This window comes from Castanea sativa, chromosome 8, assembly GCF_040712315.1.
Source record: "Castanea sativa cultivar Marrone di Chiusa Pesio chromosome 8, ASM4071231v1".
NCBI classification, from domain to species: Eukaryota; Viridiplantae; Streptophyta; class Magnoliopsida; order Fagales; family Fagaceae; genus Castanea; species Castanea sativa.
This window is the reverse complement of record NC_134020.1, coordinates 54,605,138-54,621,018: the sequence shown is the minus strand read 5'-3', so window position 1 is coordinate 54,621,018 and position 15,881 is coordinate 54,605,138. Positions and strand designations below refer to the sequence as shown.

The 15,881-nt window shown below is 35.5% G+C and overlaps 1 protein-coding gene and 1 long non-coding RNA gene across 2 annotated transcripts; both read left to right on the top strand.

Annotated features, from left to right (window-relative positions):
- Positions 1-1,891: 1,891 nt before the first annotated feature.
- LOC142606990 (putative disease resistance RPP13-like protein 1) lies at positions 1,892-6,116 on the top strand. Its single transcript, XM_075778379.1, has 2 exons — positions 1,892-5,806; positions 6,006-6,116. Exons 1-2 carry the CDS (start codon positions 1,973-1,975, stop codon positions 6,045-6,047), a joined length of 3,876 nt encoding a protein of 1,291 aa, XP_075634494.1. The 5' UTR covers positions 1,892-1,972; the 3' UTR covers positions 6,048-6,116.
- A 1,580-nt stretch (positions 6,117-7,696) lies between these two features.
- LOC142606992 (uncharacterized) lies at positions 7,697-9,839 on the top strand. The gene is made up of 3 exons (XR_012839214.1): positions 7,697-8,227; positions 8,459-9,166; positions 9,374-9,839. It is a non-coding gene; the product is annotated as an uncharacterized LOC142606992 (long non-coding RNA).
- The last annotated feature ends 6,042 nt before the right edge of the window (positions 9,840-15,881 follow it).

The following is a 15,881-nucleotide window of genomic DNA, read 5'->3' as shown; positions in this document are numbered from 1 at the left end:
AAAAGCAAAAGAAGATTAGCTAGAAAGATATGAGTAATTCTTAGGTACTTTCAGAACATAGAAGATAGTGCTCTTTTCTCTCACATTTATGGTAAGACTTGCTTATTAAATTTATGGTGAGGTCTACCATAAATGTGAAAGGAAAAAGTATAATTTCACTATATTTCAAGACTACTTAAGAATTTTTTAGAAGGTAGTTAATAAGTTAACGTCTGTCAGTCAGTATTGGGCAATAGCTAGGCAGATTCTAGTGGAATTTGTGGCTATGAGAAGGGCCAGGTATTCAAAGAAAAAAACAAAAACAAAAAGGTGATTGGAAAGGTCCCTCATGATATTTGCTCAGACTAAATCCAAAAAATATAAAGAATTTACTTTAGAAAAAGGAAAAAGAAGCAAACTTTGAAAAAGAAAATACAATTAAAACAACCATGGGGCCTAAATTTGTTGGCAATGATGGCCTATTACTAGCCAAGGCGTGAGAGTTAAAAAAAGAGATGTTTGGTAGAGTAGTTTGAGATAAAATTTTTGTAGTTTTTTAAAATTTTTGTGAGTAAAAAAATATGTGAAATTGTTTAAAATGTAAAAATGTGAATTTGAGATTGTAAACCAAACAGACACTTAGAGGACGTTTGGATCTAGCTTTTTTTAGCTGCGTCCACGTTTTGGTTTTTTTTTTTTTTTTCTCTGCTGCGAGGACAAGCGCGCAGTGCGCGCACTGTTCATGTACTTTTTTAGCAATTTTTTATTAAAAATGAGTCCTGCAGCACTATTCACACATTTAAAAATTATTTTACTACAGTGTTTTCAGTTTTTAATTTTCAGTAATAAGTTCTATTCAAACGGACCCTTAGTACTGTCTAAAAGCACGTTTTTTTTTTTGCTTTTTGACAAAATGTCATTTTATGACCCCACATTGTTAATAATTCAACAATGTGAAAGCCCCTGCCATGCTTTCTTGTTAAATAAAAAAAAAATTAAAAAAAAAAGCAATGAAGACATTGTTGAATTATTGGCAATTCGGGGTCAAGTCAACCACACGGTAAGGTGGTCCCATGTGCAACTATGAATGCATGAACCTAATCTATTGACTAGAACTGCATCTACTCTAATTTGTTATAAGACCTAAGAATTGCACAGGCTTTGACACCACAAGTAAAAGCCAATCTCTTTTAGTTTCCTTGAGTTACTCATTTTGTCAATTTCTTTCCACTGCAAAAAAGAAAAACATGGCTACCAGAGTAGGAGAAGCATTACTGATTACCAAAAATTATGATTTGCGACACTAGCATTTCTAATAAAAAAAAAAAAGTGGATTTAGTTTAAATGACTCTCAATCATTGAAGCATTGATTCGGAGAGCAAAATAATCTATATTCTCCTTCTCTCTTCTAAAACCTATTGTCTTTTTTTGGTTTAACAAGAAAGCATGGCTGGGGCCTCTGTGGGCGAAGCATTTCCGTCTGCAACCTATTGTTTAAAAAGTGCATTTTACGCTTCCTCAAATGCGTTTTACATTTCTTCAAATCAAAACACAATTATATTCCATATAATTTTTTACGTTTTAATAAATGATTCAACATAATATCAAATGAAATTTTTAGAAAAAATTACATTTGGTCAAAAAGCATTCCCCAGGTGCAACTGGGGATACATGAACCTAATCTATTAAAAAATAGATTAGGTTACCTAATTTATTTTTTAATAGATTAGTGCAACACCCTAAGCTATTAAAAAAAAGATTAGGTTACCTAATCTATTAACCTAATCTTTTTTTTAATAGATTAGGTTCATGTATTATGGTTGCACATGGGTTCATGAACCTAATCTAACGACTAGAACTGCATCTACTTAAATGTGCTAAGAACTAAAAACTGCACAGGCTTTCACACCACAAACAAAAACCAATCTCTTATTAGTTTCCTGGAGTTACTAATCACTTTGTCAATTTCTTTCCATTGAAAAAAAAGAAAAACATGGCTGAGATCCTAGTAGCACCAATACTGTCTGCATCCCTTAAAGCGATTTTTGACAAGATGACGTCTCCGGCGGTCGTGAACTTCATCCTGGGAAGAAAAGTCCCTGCTACACTACTAACAGACCTGAAGACATGGTGTCTTACCCTCAGCAAAGTGCTCAATGACGCAGAGGAAAGGGAAATCACAGACACAACTGTCAAAGAGTGGCTTGATGAGCTTAAGGATGCTGTCTATCACGCAGAGGACCTTTTGGATGGGATCGCTACTGATGCTTTGCGGTGCCAGGTGGAAGCTGATTTTGGTACCTCTAAGATGAAGGTACGTAACTACATCTCTACTTCATATGATCGGTTTGGGAGAAAACTAGAATCAAAGATAGAAGAAGTCGTAGATAAGCTGGAAAATCTAGCTTCACAAATAAATGCTATAGGTCTGAGAGAAGGTGTTGAAGGGAGATCTTCCCAAAGATTGCCCACAACTTCTCTGGTAGATCCAGAGACTATAATTTACGGTAGGGATAATGATGAAAAGGAAATAGTCAACTTGCTGCTCTCAAACGATGCAGCAAGCAACAACCACTCAACTGGTGTGATTCCCATTGTGGGCATGGGTGGGGTTGGAAAGACAACCCTTGCTCGGCAAATCTACAACAACCAAAAAATCATAGAACATTTCAGCCTTAAAGCATGGGTTTGTGTTTCAGAAGAATTTGACGTTCCTAAGATAACCAAAAAAATTCTTGAGTCTGTCAGTCCACAAAAACATGATAACACTGACTTCAATAAGATCCAAACTGAATTGAAGGATTATTTGATGGGAAAGAAATGTTTACTGATTCTTGATGATGTATGGAATGAAAATCGTGAGGATTGGGCGCTCTTGAGTATTCCTTTTAAATATGGAGCATCGGGAAGTAGAATTATTGTGACAACACGCAACGAAAGTGTTGCATCGATCATGAGCCCTATTCAAAAACTTCATCTTAATAAATTATCAGAAGAAGATTGTTGGTTATTATTTGCAAATCATGCCTTTGAAAATGAAAAATCTAATGCATATCCAGAATTAAAAAGAATTGGTAAAGAAATCGTTAAGAAGTGTGATAGTCTACCATTAGCAGCAAAAACACTCGGTTGTCTATTGCACTCTAAATTAGATGAAGAGGAATGGAATAAAATTTTGAAAAGCGAAATTTGGAGTCTACCTAATGATGGGGGTAATATTCTTCCAGCTTTAAGAATAAGTTACTATTACCTACCCTCACATTTAAAGCAATGTTTTGCATATTGTTCAATCTTCCCAAAGGATTATCTATTCAAAAAGGAAGAACTTGTTCAGTTGTGGATGGGAGAGGGATTCCTGCAACAACACAACAAGAATGAAGAAATGGAAGTTATAGGTGCCAAGTACTTCCTTGATTTAGTATCGAGGTCACTTTTACAACGATCAAATGGAAGCAAATTGTGTTTTCTAATGCATGACCTAGTCCATGATTTAGCTAAATCTATATCTGGCAGATTTTGTTTTAGATTGGAAGGAGATAACACAAACAAAATTATAGATAGAACTCGTCATTTTTCCTACTTAAGAACCATGTATGACATCCCAGAGAAGTTTACAGCTTTGTGCAAAGCTAAAAATTTACGCACCTTCATTTCGTTAGAAATGAAAGAAGAAGATGAAAATAAGAAGAAGTACTTTTACTTAACAAATAAGGTACCACATGATCTATTATTGAAACTAAGATTCTTACGTGTGCTCTCTCTTTCACATTATTGTAATATAGAGCTGCCTGAGTCAATTGGAGATTTCAAACATCTACGCTATTTAAACGTCTCTTTTACTGAGATTGAGAGATTGCCTGAGTCTACATGTATGTTGGTCAACTTACAAACATTGAATTTATCAAAATGTAAATTTCTAGTTAAGTTGCCAAAAAATATGAGAAATCTCATTAATTTGCGTCATCTTTATATTAGTGGAACTAGCTTAAAAAATATGCCAATACAAATGGGTCGATTACAATGTCTTCAAACTTTGACCAAATTTGTTGTCGGCAAGGACATTGGATTCCAACTTGAAGAGTTAGGAAAACTTTCAAATCTTCGGGGAGTCATTGTGATATCGAATCTCCAGAACGTGATAAACTCAACTAATGCTTTGGAAGCAAAGTTGAAGGAGAAGGAGCACCTTAAGGAGCTAGCATTGGAGTGGGATGCTGCCAATGGCATTTTTTCTCAAAGTGAAAGAGACGTACTCAACAATCTGCAGCCTCATACGAGCTTAACAAAGCTTGTTATCAAGAATTACAATGGCACAAGCTTTCCGAATTGGATTGGAGATAGTTCATTCTCAAATATAACAGTTGTTCATCTAAACTCTTGTAGAAATTGCTCTAGTTTGCCATCACTTGGACAACTCCCCTCTCTTCAAGACCTCTTCGTTTTTGGGTTTGATGAAGTTGTTACCGTGGATGCCGACTTTTATGGTAGTGGTTCTTATACTATTACGCCATTTCAATCACTGAAAATATTGAGTTTTAAGGCAATGTCGAAGTGGGAGGAATGGTCTCCTTATCACGGAGAAGGCGAAGATGAAGGAGGAGTTTTTCCGAGTCTCCAAGAGCTTTATCTTGTTGAATGTCCAAAACTAAGTGGAAGCTTGCCCAAGGACCTTCCTTCTTTAACCAAACTTTGGATTTGTGAATGTGAACAGCTTGAGTCATCTCTCCCAACTGCTCCTTCTATTCGTGAATTACAATTAGTGAATTGTAATGATGCGCTGTTGAAAGAATTGCCACCCGCATTGCACAAACTCATGGTAGTGGGATTCGAAAACCTGGAGTCTCTGCCAGAGGGAGTGATGGACCACAACCACTATGTTGAAGCGTTATTTATCGGCGAGTTTCCTGTGCTCAAGTCTCTTCCTCGTGGTGGTCTATCCAGTCCCACTACACTAAAACATCTTTTTATCCGTAATTGTAAGGAAGTAGAATTCCCGATGTACCCCTGCTACTCTTCCCTTGAGCAATTGGAAATAGAAGATAGCTGTAATTCTCAAAAGTCATTTCCTTTAGACATCTTCCCGAAGCTTCGTATTCTCAAAATCAAAAGGTGTAGCAACATGGAGTCCCTTTCGGTTTCGGAGGGACATCACCTAACTGATCTCCTAAGGTTGAAAATCTGTGATTGCCCTAATTTTGTAGCTTTTCCCAGTGGAGGATTGTCGGCCCCCAATCTCTCGGAATTAGAAGTCGTTAATTGCTCTCGTCTCAATTCACTCCCAGAAAACATGCACACTTTTCTTCCGTCTGTTCAAATTTTGAAAATAAAAAATTGTCCACAAATTGAGTCTTTTCCGGAAGGTGGTCTGCCATCCAATCTAATTTATTTAAATATCAACGACTGCAAAAAACTAATTCGCAATAGAATGGAGTGGGGCTTGCAAAGACTGCAGTCTCTTAAAATATTAGAATTCCTAAATGACGATCCTGATTGCTGGGATGTGGAGTCCTTTCCGGAGGAGTATTTACTACCCACAACTGTTACCGATCTTACCGTCTGTGGATTTGGAAATTTGAGAACGTTGGACAACAAGGGGTTTCAACACCTTACCTCTCTTCAATATTTGGGCATCGGAGGCTGCCCTAAGTTCAACTTCAAGCACATGCCAGAAGAGGGACTGCCTGTCTCCGTCTCTCACATACGTATCGGGGAATGTCCTTTGTTGCTGAAACGATTGCAAAGGAAGAAGGGAAAAGAGTGGCGCAACATTGCTCACACCCCCTTCATAGAAATCATTGAGCGCAACACATCAAATAAAGCCAATCAGGTATTTGTTTTACTTGACCTGCCCTTGATTTTACTTGCATTCTTTTCAATTGTATTTATTGACATTTATTTTTATTTTTTCTATAAATTGTCTATTAATTATATATGATTGAAAAAAATACTACTAATAATAAACGATTTCTTTGACACTTGCTAATTCTTTGTCTGATTCGCTTTTTTACAATGTTGGGCTCATGAAGTTGTCCATCGATGGTGAATGGAGAAGCACATATCTCTCTTGATTTCTGCCAAAGTATGACAGGATTCATGCTCAGTTACCTGTTCTTTGTTAAACCAATGCTTTCAAAGTGAAAATGGAAAAGTGCGCAACTCAATATTCATGCACAGCTACGCATTCTAGTGAACCAGTTAAGTATCCACATGATTTAATGATTTGCTTAATTAGAAAATAAGAAAAATTGCTTGAACATTTGTTAAATGATGTTTATTTGACTGATGTAGATCCCCTGTACATGCAAGGTTAATTTCACCACTTGGTAAGATTCTTCTCTTACAATTTTACCCAAATGCTTCATGATTGGTGTCCATTTGGTTTTGAATGCACAATTTTCAAAATCTTAATTGAGGGCTTGGTAAAATCTGTGAAAAGTGTTGTTGCTGTGAAAATCTGTAGTACGAAAAAACAATTTTCTTTAAAAGTGGCAATTTTAAAAAACACCGACTTCCCATGGCTCACAATTTGAGGATGCAGATATTCCGTAGTTTTAAAATGCAATTCTCTTCCAAAAAACAAAAGCCAAAGGCCTATATTTTATTATTATTATTTTCCTTCTTCTTGAAAAAAAAAATCACAAGGCCAAAGGGGGGTCTTGACGACAAACAGATTTATTTAATCAAATTTATAGTATAGGGAGTAATTCTCACATTTGCCTTGTGAAATATGCAGATGACCTTAATTTCGTGAAAACTCCGTGGCTGTTGGAAAGTATGGTGGAATTGATAAAAAAAATTTGAGAACGGAAAGCGCCAATAATTATTTGTTGGAGGCAATGTTTTGATTGAGCAATGCAGGTTAGTGTTCCACTGTGATTCTAATTGCTATCCTTTTATTCATTATTGTTTTAAACGGGAAATTAAATAGAATTTACCATATATGAAAGAAATTGGAATTGAAAATGTTAAACATTTTCAGAATTTCTTTTGCTTTTCAAGATGAAATCAGTGTTGAATACAAGTGACTAAGGAGTCTAAACAGATTCATTTAATCAAATTTATTGTATAGAGAGTAGTTCTCACATTTGCCCTGTGAAATATGCAGACAACCTTAGTTTCTTGAGAACTCTGGCTGTTGGAAGTAGGGCAGAATTGATAAAAAATTTGATAAGGGAAAGTGCTAATGACTATTTGTGGGCGGCAATGTTTAGATTGAGAAATGCAGGTCAGTGTTTCACTGTGATTCTGATTGCCATCCTTCTATTCATTCTTCTTTTAAATGGAAATCAAACAGAATTTACCATATATGAAGAAATTGGAATTGAAAACATTAAATATTTTCAAGATTCTTTTTGCTTTTCAAGATTCAATTAATGAAATCTCTTAGATGAGATCAGTGTTGAATACACATGTGACTAAAGAGTTTAAACATATTCATTTAATCAAATTTATAGTATTGAGAGTAATTCTCACATTTGCCTTGTCAAATATGCAGACGACCTTAATTTCTTGAAACTCCGTGGCTGTTGGAAAGTAAGGATGAATTGACAAAAGAAAATTGAGAATGGAAAGCGCCAATGACTATTTCTGGGTGGCAATGTTTTGATTGAACAATGCAGGTCCGTGTTTCAATGTGATTCTAATTGCCATCTTTTTATTCATTAAAATGCTCTCTTTCACTTTCTAAGAGCTTTTTAATTTTTAAGGTGGAGTTTAGATTAGTAGCTCAATCTTTTAGAATTTAATGATTTGTCCTACATAAAGGATATATATCTCTAGTTTTCATTTTTTTCATAATGCTTTTTGTTTATCAAAACATAAAGGATATATATTACCACATAGAGAAGGATATTTTGTATATCTTATGTTCCCTAGTTTAATTCAAGTTACATCATCTGATGCCACAAACTACCGGTGGGTGCAGCCTGGCTAAGACTACCTCTATTTTACATTTTGGAATTGACATGAAGCCTCTCCAGAGGATATGTCTACTCTTGGTTATTACCTCTCTATGGGTGCAGATTGTCTTCCTAAATCCAGACAGCTCAAAAGGCTCAGCATGTCATTGCTCCTTTTGTCCTTTTTGTCCACACCAGTAGGGTCTGCCCAACTCCCTTCTTACCATCAAGAACATAAAATTTAACTATGCTAAGACAAGGGTCCAGAGGTGCAGAGAGCGGGAAAACCAGTTGCTGGCTCAATATTGCTCAGGTTGAGGCTCACTGACTACACTACAAAATCTTCAAAGGTATCTTTAAATGTAGGGAATTAAAATTTCCCATATGCCCATGTCACTCTTCCCTTGAGTCTTTTGTTATATCTGATGGATATAATTCTCTGTCATCATTTGGTTTGGATATCTTTCCAAAGTTTGTAGTCTCAAAATCAATGTGTGGCAACATCAAGTCTCTTTCAGTTTGGGAGGGACATGAACTTGTTATCCTAGCTTTGGAAATAAAGGAGTGCCTTAATTTTGCAGATTCTCCCAGTGGGGGATTGCCAGACCCCAACCTTTCACTATTGAAAGTCCATGATTGCCTTCATCTCAAGTCACTTCCTGAAAACACGAATACGCTCTTCCCATCTCTTCAAATTTTGGATATTGCAAACTGCTAACAAGTTGAGACTTTTCCAGAAGGAGGTCTGCCAACCAATATGAATTGTCTTGCCATCGATTCTTCTAAGAAACTCATTGCCAATAGGAAGTAGTGGGGTTTGCAAAGACTGCACTCTCTTAATCAATTATTATTGTCTTCCTATAAAAATATATATATATATATATATTATTGTCTTGTCATGATTGCAGGGAAGAGAAATACTTTCCTGAGGAGGACATCCACAAGTTTTAGTACTCCTTCTATAAAGGAATTTCAAATGAGATCCCTAGACAAGTAGGGCCTTCAACTCATTACCTCTCTTCAACTATTGTCTATCTCAGTATTTATCAAAAAAAACTATTGTCTATCTCAGACGCCCCAGACTAGAGCAGCTGCCAGAAGATGGGATTTCTTGTTTCCATTCTAAGCTACAGTTTCGCAAATTTCTTGCCTTGACAAAACAATACCAAAAAAAGAAAGAATAAATGTGTAGTGCAAAATTTCTCACATCTCTATTATACAATTTAATGATGAAGTCTCATTATCTGAGCCAAAAGTGTAGACAAGATGAAATCCCACTTCACAATAAGGTACTTGTTCCACTCAACTCTCCAAGCCTCCATTTGATTTTATTAATTCTTCTTTCTAAATTTTTTTATGGATAAATAAATTCAAAAAATTTGTTAAAATCTGATAAAAAATGGAAAAATAAAAGGATTTCTTCTAAGATGGTTAGTCCAAAGCTGGAGATCTCAAGTATTAATGGGTTCTTTTGCAAAATTATTTTCATTTGTCAGTAGCAAGTGCCACAAAAGGCTTGGTCAAACACATGCCAGAAGAGCAGTTAAGAAGGGAAAATAGTAGCAAAAGATTGGTCACATCTGCCGCAAAAAAATGGATGCCCCAAGTTAGGTGTTTATTCTACTTGAGCAGCTGAGTTTCAATCTTGTTTTTGCTTATATTTCTTTTTAGCTGTACAACAGAAGAAAAAAAATATATAAACATACAACCAAATGTTTGTAATTGAAATTGAAAATATAAAACATTCTCTTGAATTTTTGAAAATCATAAAATGTCCATAGCTTAGACTTTTCTAGAAGGTGGTCTGCCATCCAATCTAATTTCTTTAGCAATCGACGATAGCAAAAAACTTATTTCCACTAGAGTGGAGTGGGGTTTGCAAAAACTGTGGTCTCTTAAATAATTAGGATTTTCTTAAATAGTGATATTGATTGCTGGGATGAGGAGTCCTTTCTGGACGAGTATTTCTATTTCTCTTCTTTTTGCCGTTTTGCCTTCCTATTTTTCTTTTGGAGGTGCAGATGAAAGATATCTAGCTACCTTGTTCTCAACTGTGTCACAACTTGATTTGAAATTTTTACAAGGAAAGAGTCCCATGAATTTTTTTTTTATTTCTACTATGTCACTCTAGTATTGGATTCAGTGTTGAATACACATGTGGCTAAGGAGTCTAAACAGATTCATTAAATCAAATTTATAGTATAGAGAGTAATTCTCACATTTGTCCTATGAAATATGCAGACGATCTTAGTTTCTTGGAAACTCTGTGACTGTTGGAAAGTAGGGCAGAATTGATAAAAAAAAATTGAGAATGGAAAGCACCAATTACTATTTGTGGGAGGCAATGTTTTGATTGAGCAATGCAGGACAAGGTTTCATTGTGATTCTGACTGCCATCCTTTTATTCATTATTGCTTTAAATGGGAAATTAAACATAATTTACCATATATGAAAGAAATTGGAATTGAAAACATTAAATGTTTTCAAGATTTTTTTTTTTTTTTGCTCTTCAAGATTCAAGTAATGAAATCTCTTAGATGAGATTAGTGTAGAATACACATGTGACTAAGGAGTCTGTATCTATTTCCCCCTACCCCACCTCACTGTAAACGTTGGCTTTGACCCAAAACATGAAACGACTTCACCTATGCCAAAACATTTTCATTCATTACAGGAAATTTTGAATATGTTCCTAGTTGCATACTTATATTTTTAATGGTTTGTTGTGCCAATATATTTTCTTTACTAAGGATTCTATTTCACTGGCTTTTGGGTTCATTACAGCCCAACTGGGGATGTCCCATGATGTTGAATTATTCTCCATTTGTTGGTAGCTCATGGAAATAATATGTACTGGCTTAACTAATCACATGTGATTACAGAATTTTTAAACACATTCTTTGTTGCTAAAAATAAGAGTTCTTCAGTCCTTATCAAACATAATTCCTTTTTGTTGATTGTTATGACGTTTGAAAGTAGATATTCATCATTTGGAGTAAATTCATAACAAGGAAAAGTTGAAGCATTTAAGAAAGTGAAAGGGAGCTTTTTAATTTTTATGGTGGGGTTTAGATTAGTAGCTCAATCTTTTAGAATTCTATTTCTTTGGCCCTACGTAATGGATATATATCTCTAGTTTTCATTTTTTTCATAATGCTTTCTATTTATCAAAACATAAAGGATATATATTACCACATAGAGAAGGATATGTTGTATATCTTATATATGTTCCCTAGTTTAATTCAAGTTACATCATCTGATGCTACAAACTACCTGTGGGTGCAGATTGGCTGGCTAAGACTACCTCTCTTTACATTTTGGAATTCACATTAAGCCTCTCGAGGATAGTTCTGCTTTTGGTTATTACCTCTCTGTAGGTGCAGATTGTCTTCCTAACTCCAGACAGCTCCAAAGGCTCAGCATGACACTGCTCCTTCTGTCCTTTTTGTCCACACCAGTAGGATCTGCCCAACTCCCTTCTTACCATCAAGAAAATTAACTTTAACTAAGCTAAGACAAGGGTCCAGAGGTGCAGAGAGAGGAAAATCCAGCTGCTGGCCCTATATTGCTCAGGTTGAGGCTCACTGACTACACTAAAAAATCTTCAAAGGTATCCTTAAATGTAGGGAATTAAAATTTCCTTCATTCCCATGTCACTCTTCCCTTGATTTGATAGATATAACTCTATGTCATAATTTGGTTTGGATATCTTTCCAAAGTTTTGTAGTCTCAAAATCAACATGTGTGGCAACATAAGTCTCTTTCAGTTTGGGAGGGACATGAACTTTTAATCCTAGCTTTTGAAATCAAGGAATGCCTTAATTTTGCAGATTCTCCCACTCGGGGATTGCCAGCCCCTAACCTTACACTGTTAAAAGTTCATGATTGCCTTTGTCTAAAGTCACTTCCTGAAAACATGGATATGCTCCTCCCATCTCTTCAAATTTTGGATATCACAAGCTGTCAACAAGTTGAGTCTTTTCTGGAAGGTCTGCCAACCAATATGAATTGTCTTGCCATTGATGCTTCTGCGTTGCCAAAAGGAAGCAATGGGGTTTGCAAAGACTGCAGTCTCTTAATCAATTATTATTGTCTTGTCATGATTGCTGGGAAGAGAAGTGCTTTCCTGAGGAGGACTTCCACAAGTATTAGCACTGTTCCTATGAAGGAATTTCAAAATTTGAGATCCCTAGACAAGAAGGGCCTTCAAATCCTTACCTCTCTTCAAATCCCCAAACTAAAGTAGATGCCAGAAGATGGGGTTTATTGTCTCCATTCTAAGCTACAGTTTCGTCAATGTCTTGCTGTGATAAAAAAATTTCCATATAAAAGAATAAAAGTGTGGCGCAAGATTGCTCACATATCGATCATACAAATCAATGATGAAGTCTCATTATCTGAGCCAAAAATGTAGATGAGATCAAATCCCATTTGACAATAAGGTACTTGTTCCACTCAACCCTCTAAGCTTCCATTTGATTGTATTTATGCTTCTTTGTTACATTGTTTATGGATAAATAAATTTGAAAAATTTGTTGATCCGATAAAAAATGGAAAACATAAAAGGATTTCTTCTAAGATTGTTAGTCCAAAGTTGGTGTTCTCAAGTTTTTTTGGGTTCTTTTGTAAGATTATTTCCATTTGTCAGTAGCAAGTGCCACAAAAGGCTTGGTCAAACACATGCCAGAAGAGCAGTTAACAAAACAATTGCCAAGGAAGAAGGGAAAATAGTGGTGAAAGATTGGTCACATCTGCTGCATAAAAATGGATGCCCCAACCCAAATCAGGTATTGGTTTTACTTGTGCAGCTAAGTTCAATCTTGATTTTACTTATATTTCTTTTTAGCTGTACATCGGGAAAAAAAAAATACAAACATACAACTGAATGTTTGAAATTGAAAATATAAAACAATCCCTTGAATTTTTGCAAATCATAAAATGTCCACAACTTGAGTCTTTTCTAGAAGTAGGTCTGCTATCCAATCTAATTTCTTTAGCAATTGAGGACAGCAAAAAACTTATTTCCACTAGAATGGAGTGGGGTTCGCAAAGACTGTAGTCTCTTAAATAATTAGGATTCCTAATTAGTGATCTTGATTGTTGGGATGTGGAGTCCTTTCTGGAGGAGTATTTCTGTTTCTCTTCTTTTTGCCGTTTTTCCTTTCTACTTTTCTTTTGGAGCTGTTGATGAAACATATCTAGCTACCTTGTTCTTGACTATGTCACAACTTGATTTGAAATTTTCACGAGGAAAGAGTCCCATAAATTTTTTTTTGTGCTCTGCTATGTCACTCCGGTATTGGATTCATATGTCCACTGCAGAATTATGTTTCTCTCTGCAGGATATTTTCTAAACTCAAGTCTTTTGTGCTTATTCTTGTTGGAAGGGGGCTTTCAGCATTGTCCATGTCACTCCGGTATTGGATTCATATGACCACTGCGGAATTATGTTTCTCTTTGCAGGGGATTTTCTAAACTCAAGTGTTTTGTGCTTATTCTTGTTGGAAGGGGGCTTTTAGCATTGTCCATTTCCTATATATTAAGTTCAGGTAATTTTGAAATTATAAAGACATCAGGTATTTTCGTTTCTTATTTGATGATTGATACTTTCTTTTAACAATTTAAACATATTGTGTGCTTGATGTAGAACAGTGTAGAAAAATAAGGATAAAAGAGGAATGCAGGGATAAACAACAAACCCTAGGCTTCACCGCATAGAATCAATGTAGAAACCTTAAGCATCACAACCTAACACAAGTTATTAGCCAAACACATAAAAGTTAAGGACGGGGGGTGGGGTTGGGTTCCTAACACCTTCCCATCCCCAAGTGAAGCAGATCACCCATCTCCAGTTTTGTATATGCCTTAGCCCTCAAATAAGTGACCCGCTCAATTTTACTATCAATTTCACTAATATGTTGATATGTGCTGATGTAAATGGTGAATTATTTGTGCTCACTTTTGTTTACTTGAACCCACTTTTGATCCATCATTCACAATTACACACATAAACATACTGTGATCTGATACCAAAAAAGACGTACAACGTTCAAATCTGTATGTGAACAATGTGTTCTTCAACAAACCATCAATATATTAAAAACTCTTGGGAATTGACTCAATGGTGGAATAAAAAGTGCTACAGGTGTGTTTAACTATTCCTTCTGTAAGGAAGTTTACTTAAAAGCTGTACAACTCCTGTAACTAGACATTACATAATAAAATTTCTTTATAGAAATCACAAAATCAAAGGAAAATAGGAAATATTAATTGGGAAAAGTGACAACGTCTGATAGGTTGGCTTCTGTTTCATGTGAGTTACTATGCCTTTATGCCTTTCAAGCATACCAGTAGCATGATAATGCTTTCCACTTGCTATTATTCAAATGTCATTCTTCTCATATGAGGCTTAAAGAACTATTCTTTAAAGAGTTGGTTGAGGTTGCTTGTCCACTACTACTTAAACCACTGAAAACCCTAGCTGTATGCCCAATTTTCTAGAAACCTCTCTCTCTCTCTCTCTGAACCTCCATGGCCGACCACCAAGGTCATCCATTCTCATCTCGTCGGTGACAAACCAACACCGAAGCGGCCTTCCCCTCGATCTTCCCCTTTATCCATCGATCTCACTTTCTCTGAGCTGTCAATAGTTGATGGGCGCTATTGTCTTTCAAGCTGAACTAGCAGGTGTAAACTTTTTTGTTATTCACCCATAGAAACTCCAATGCATAACACAAACTACCTATTAGTCTAATATCATTCATCGATCTCTACTTTGGGAGTTTTGAATTTTGTCCTCCTGTCCAAGCTTATTAATGATGTGTCTATTTCATAGTTAATATTTGTTTACACACAAATAAAACAAACTTTAGCTACAAAATTGGTTGTAGCTTAAGGCTACAACTTTACTCAATATCATTAACATTATAACATATTTTGAAAATCTAATCGTTTGATTGCATATTCTTTACGCTCTTAATACGCATGTCAAATTTTGTGTCAATCAGTATTTACTATATTATCTACAAGATTATATTTTATACATAATTTTAAACTAACAAAAACTTGCAATTTAAACAATTTATTGATGACATAACTATTGATCTTTAATTTTCTCTAAATATTGCAAGTATGAAAGATATAAGAAGAAAATATAATCTAATAGTGGATTTGTTGAAATTCACCTTCAATAAAAATATAATGAGTGAGGTTGTAGCCTTATGCTATAACCAATTTTGTAGCTAAATTTTGTCCTAAAAATAATAGTTTCTTTATGTTTGGGAGGAAAGTTCACCCACCCTATTTGAGGTTATTCATTAGGTTTAGAGGGTATCATCTATAAAAGTTACTTTAACTAAAGTTTGGTGCTAATACTTATCAAAAAAAAAATGTTTGGCACTAATAGTAACACATGACATGCCTTACACACACTTCAATTTGAAGACACAAAAAAGTGGAAGCATTGAGGACATATAGACTATAAAGGATGATATCATATGGGATTGAATCAAGACTCTGCCTTCTATCCCTTCCATCGTTTTTATCTTTTTTCTGTACTAGCAATGGTTGATGTGATGGATCATGGTATAGACATGTCTTTTCAACACACTTTGAAAAAACTTGTGGTCAGTTTTCTAGGAGATTACTCTAGTGCCAAGAAGGATCTGCTCCATAGATACTCACACATGCTGTCCCCCCATAATAGCTAGCAAAGTTTGATATAGTCTATCACCTTATACTCCATTTGAACTACCCCTTTGTCACTCAGCTTGTAGTCTAAATATATCTCAGTGGTTGCGCCCTTGTCTCCATGCTTCTCAAACTTCTATTAGGGTTTGGAAAGATCAGGTCCACAGAGTGGCTTTATGCTCGGATTGAGAGAGAGAGAGAGAGAGAGAGAGAGAGAGAGATGGTGGTGGCTGGGGTTTGTTGCTGAGGAGCATGGATGCTTCAATTCTTTTAGATTGGAGAGATCAAAGAGAGATGGAGGTGTTTAGATCAAGA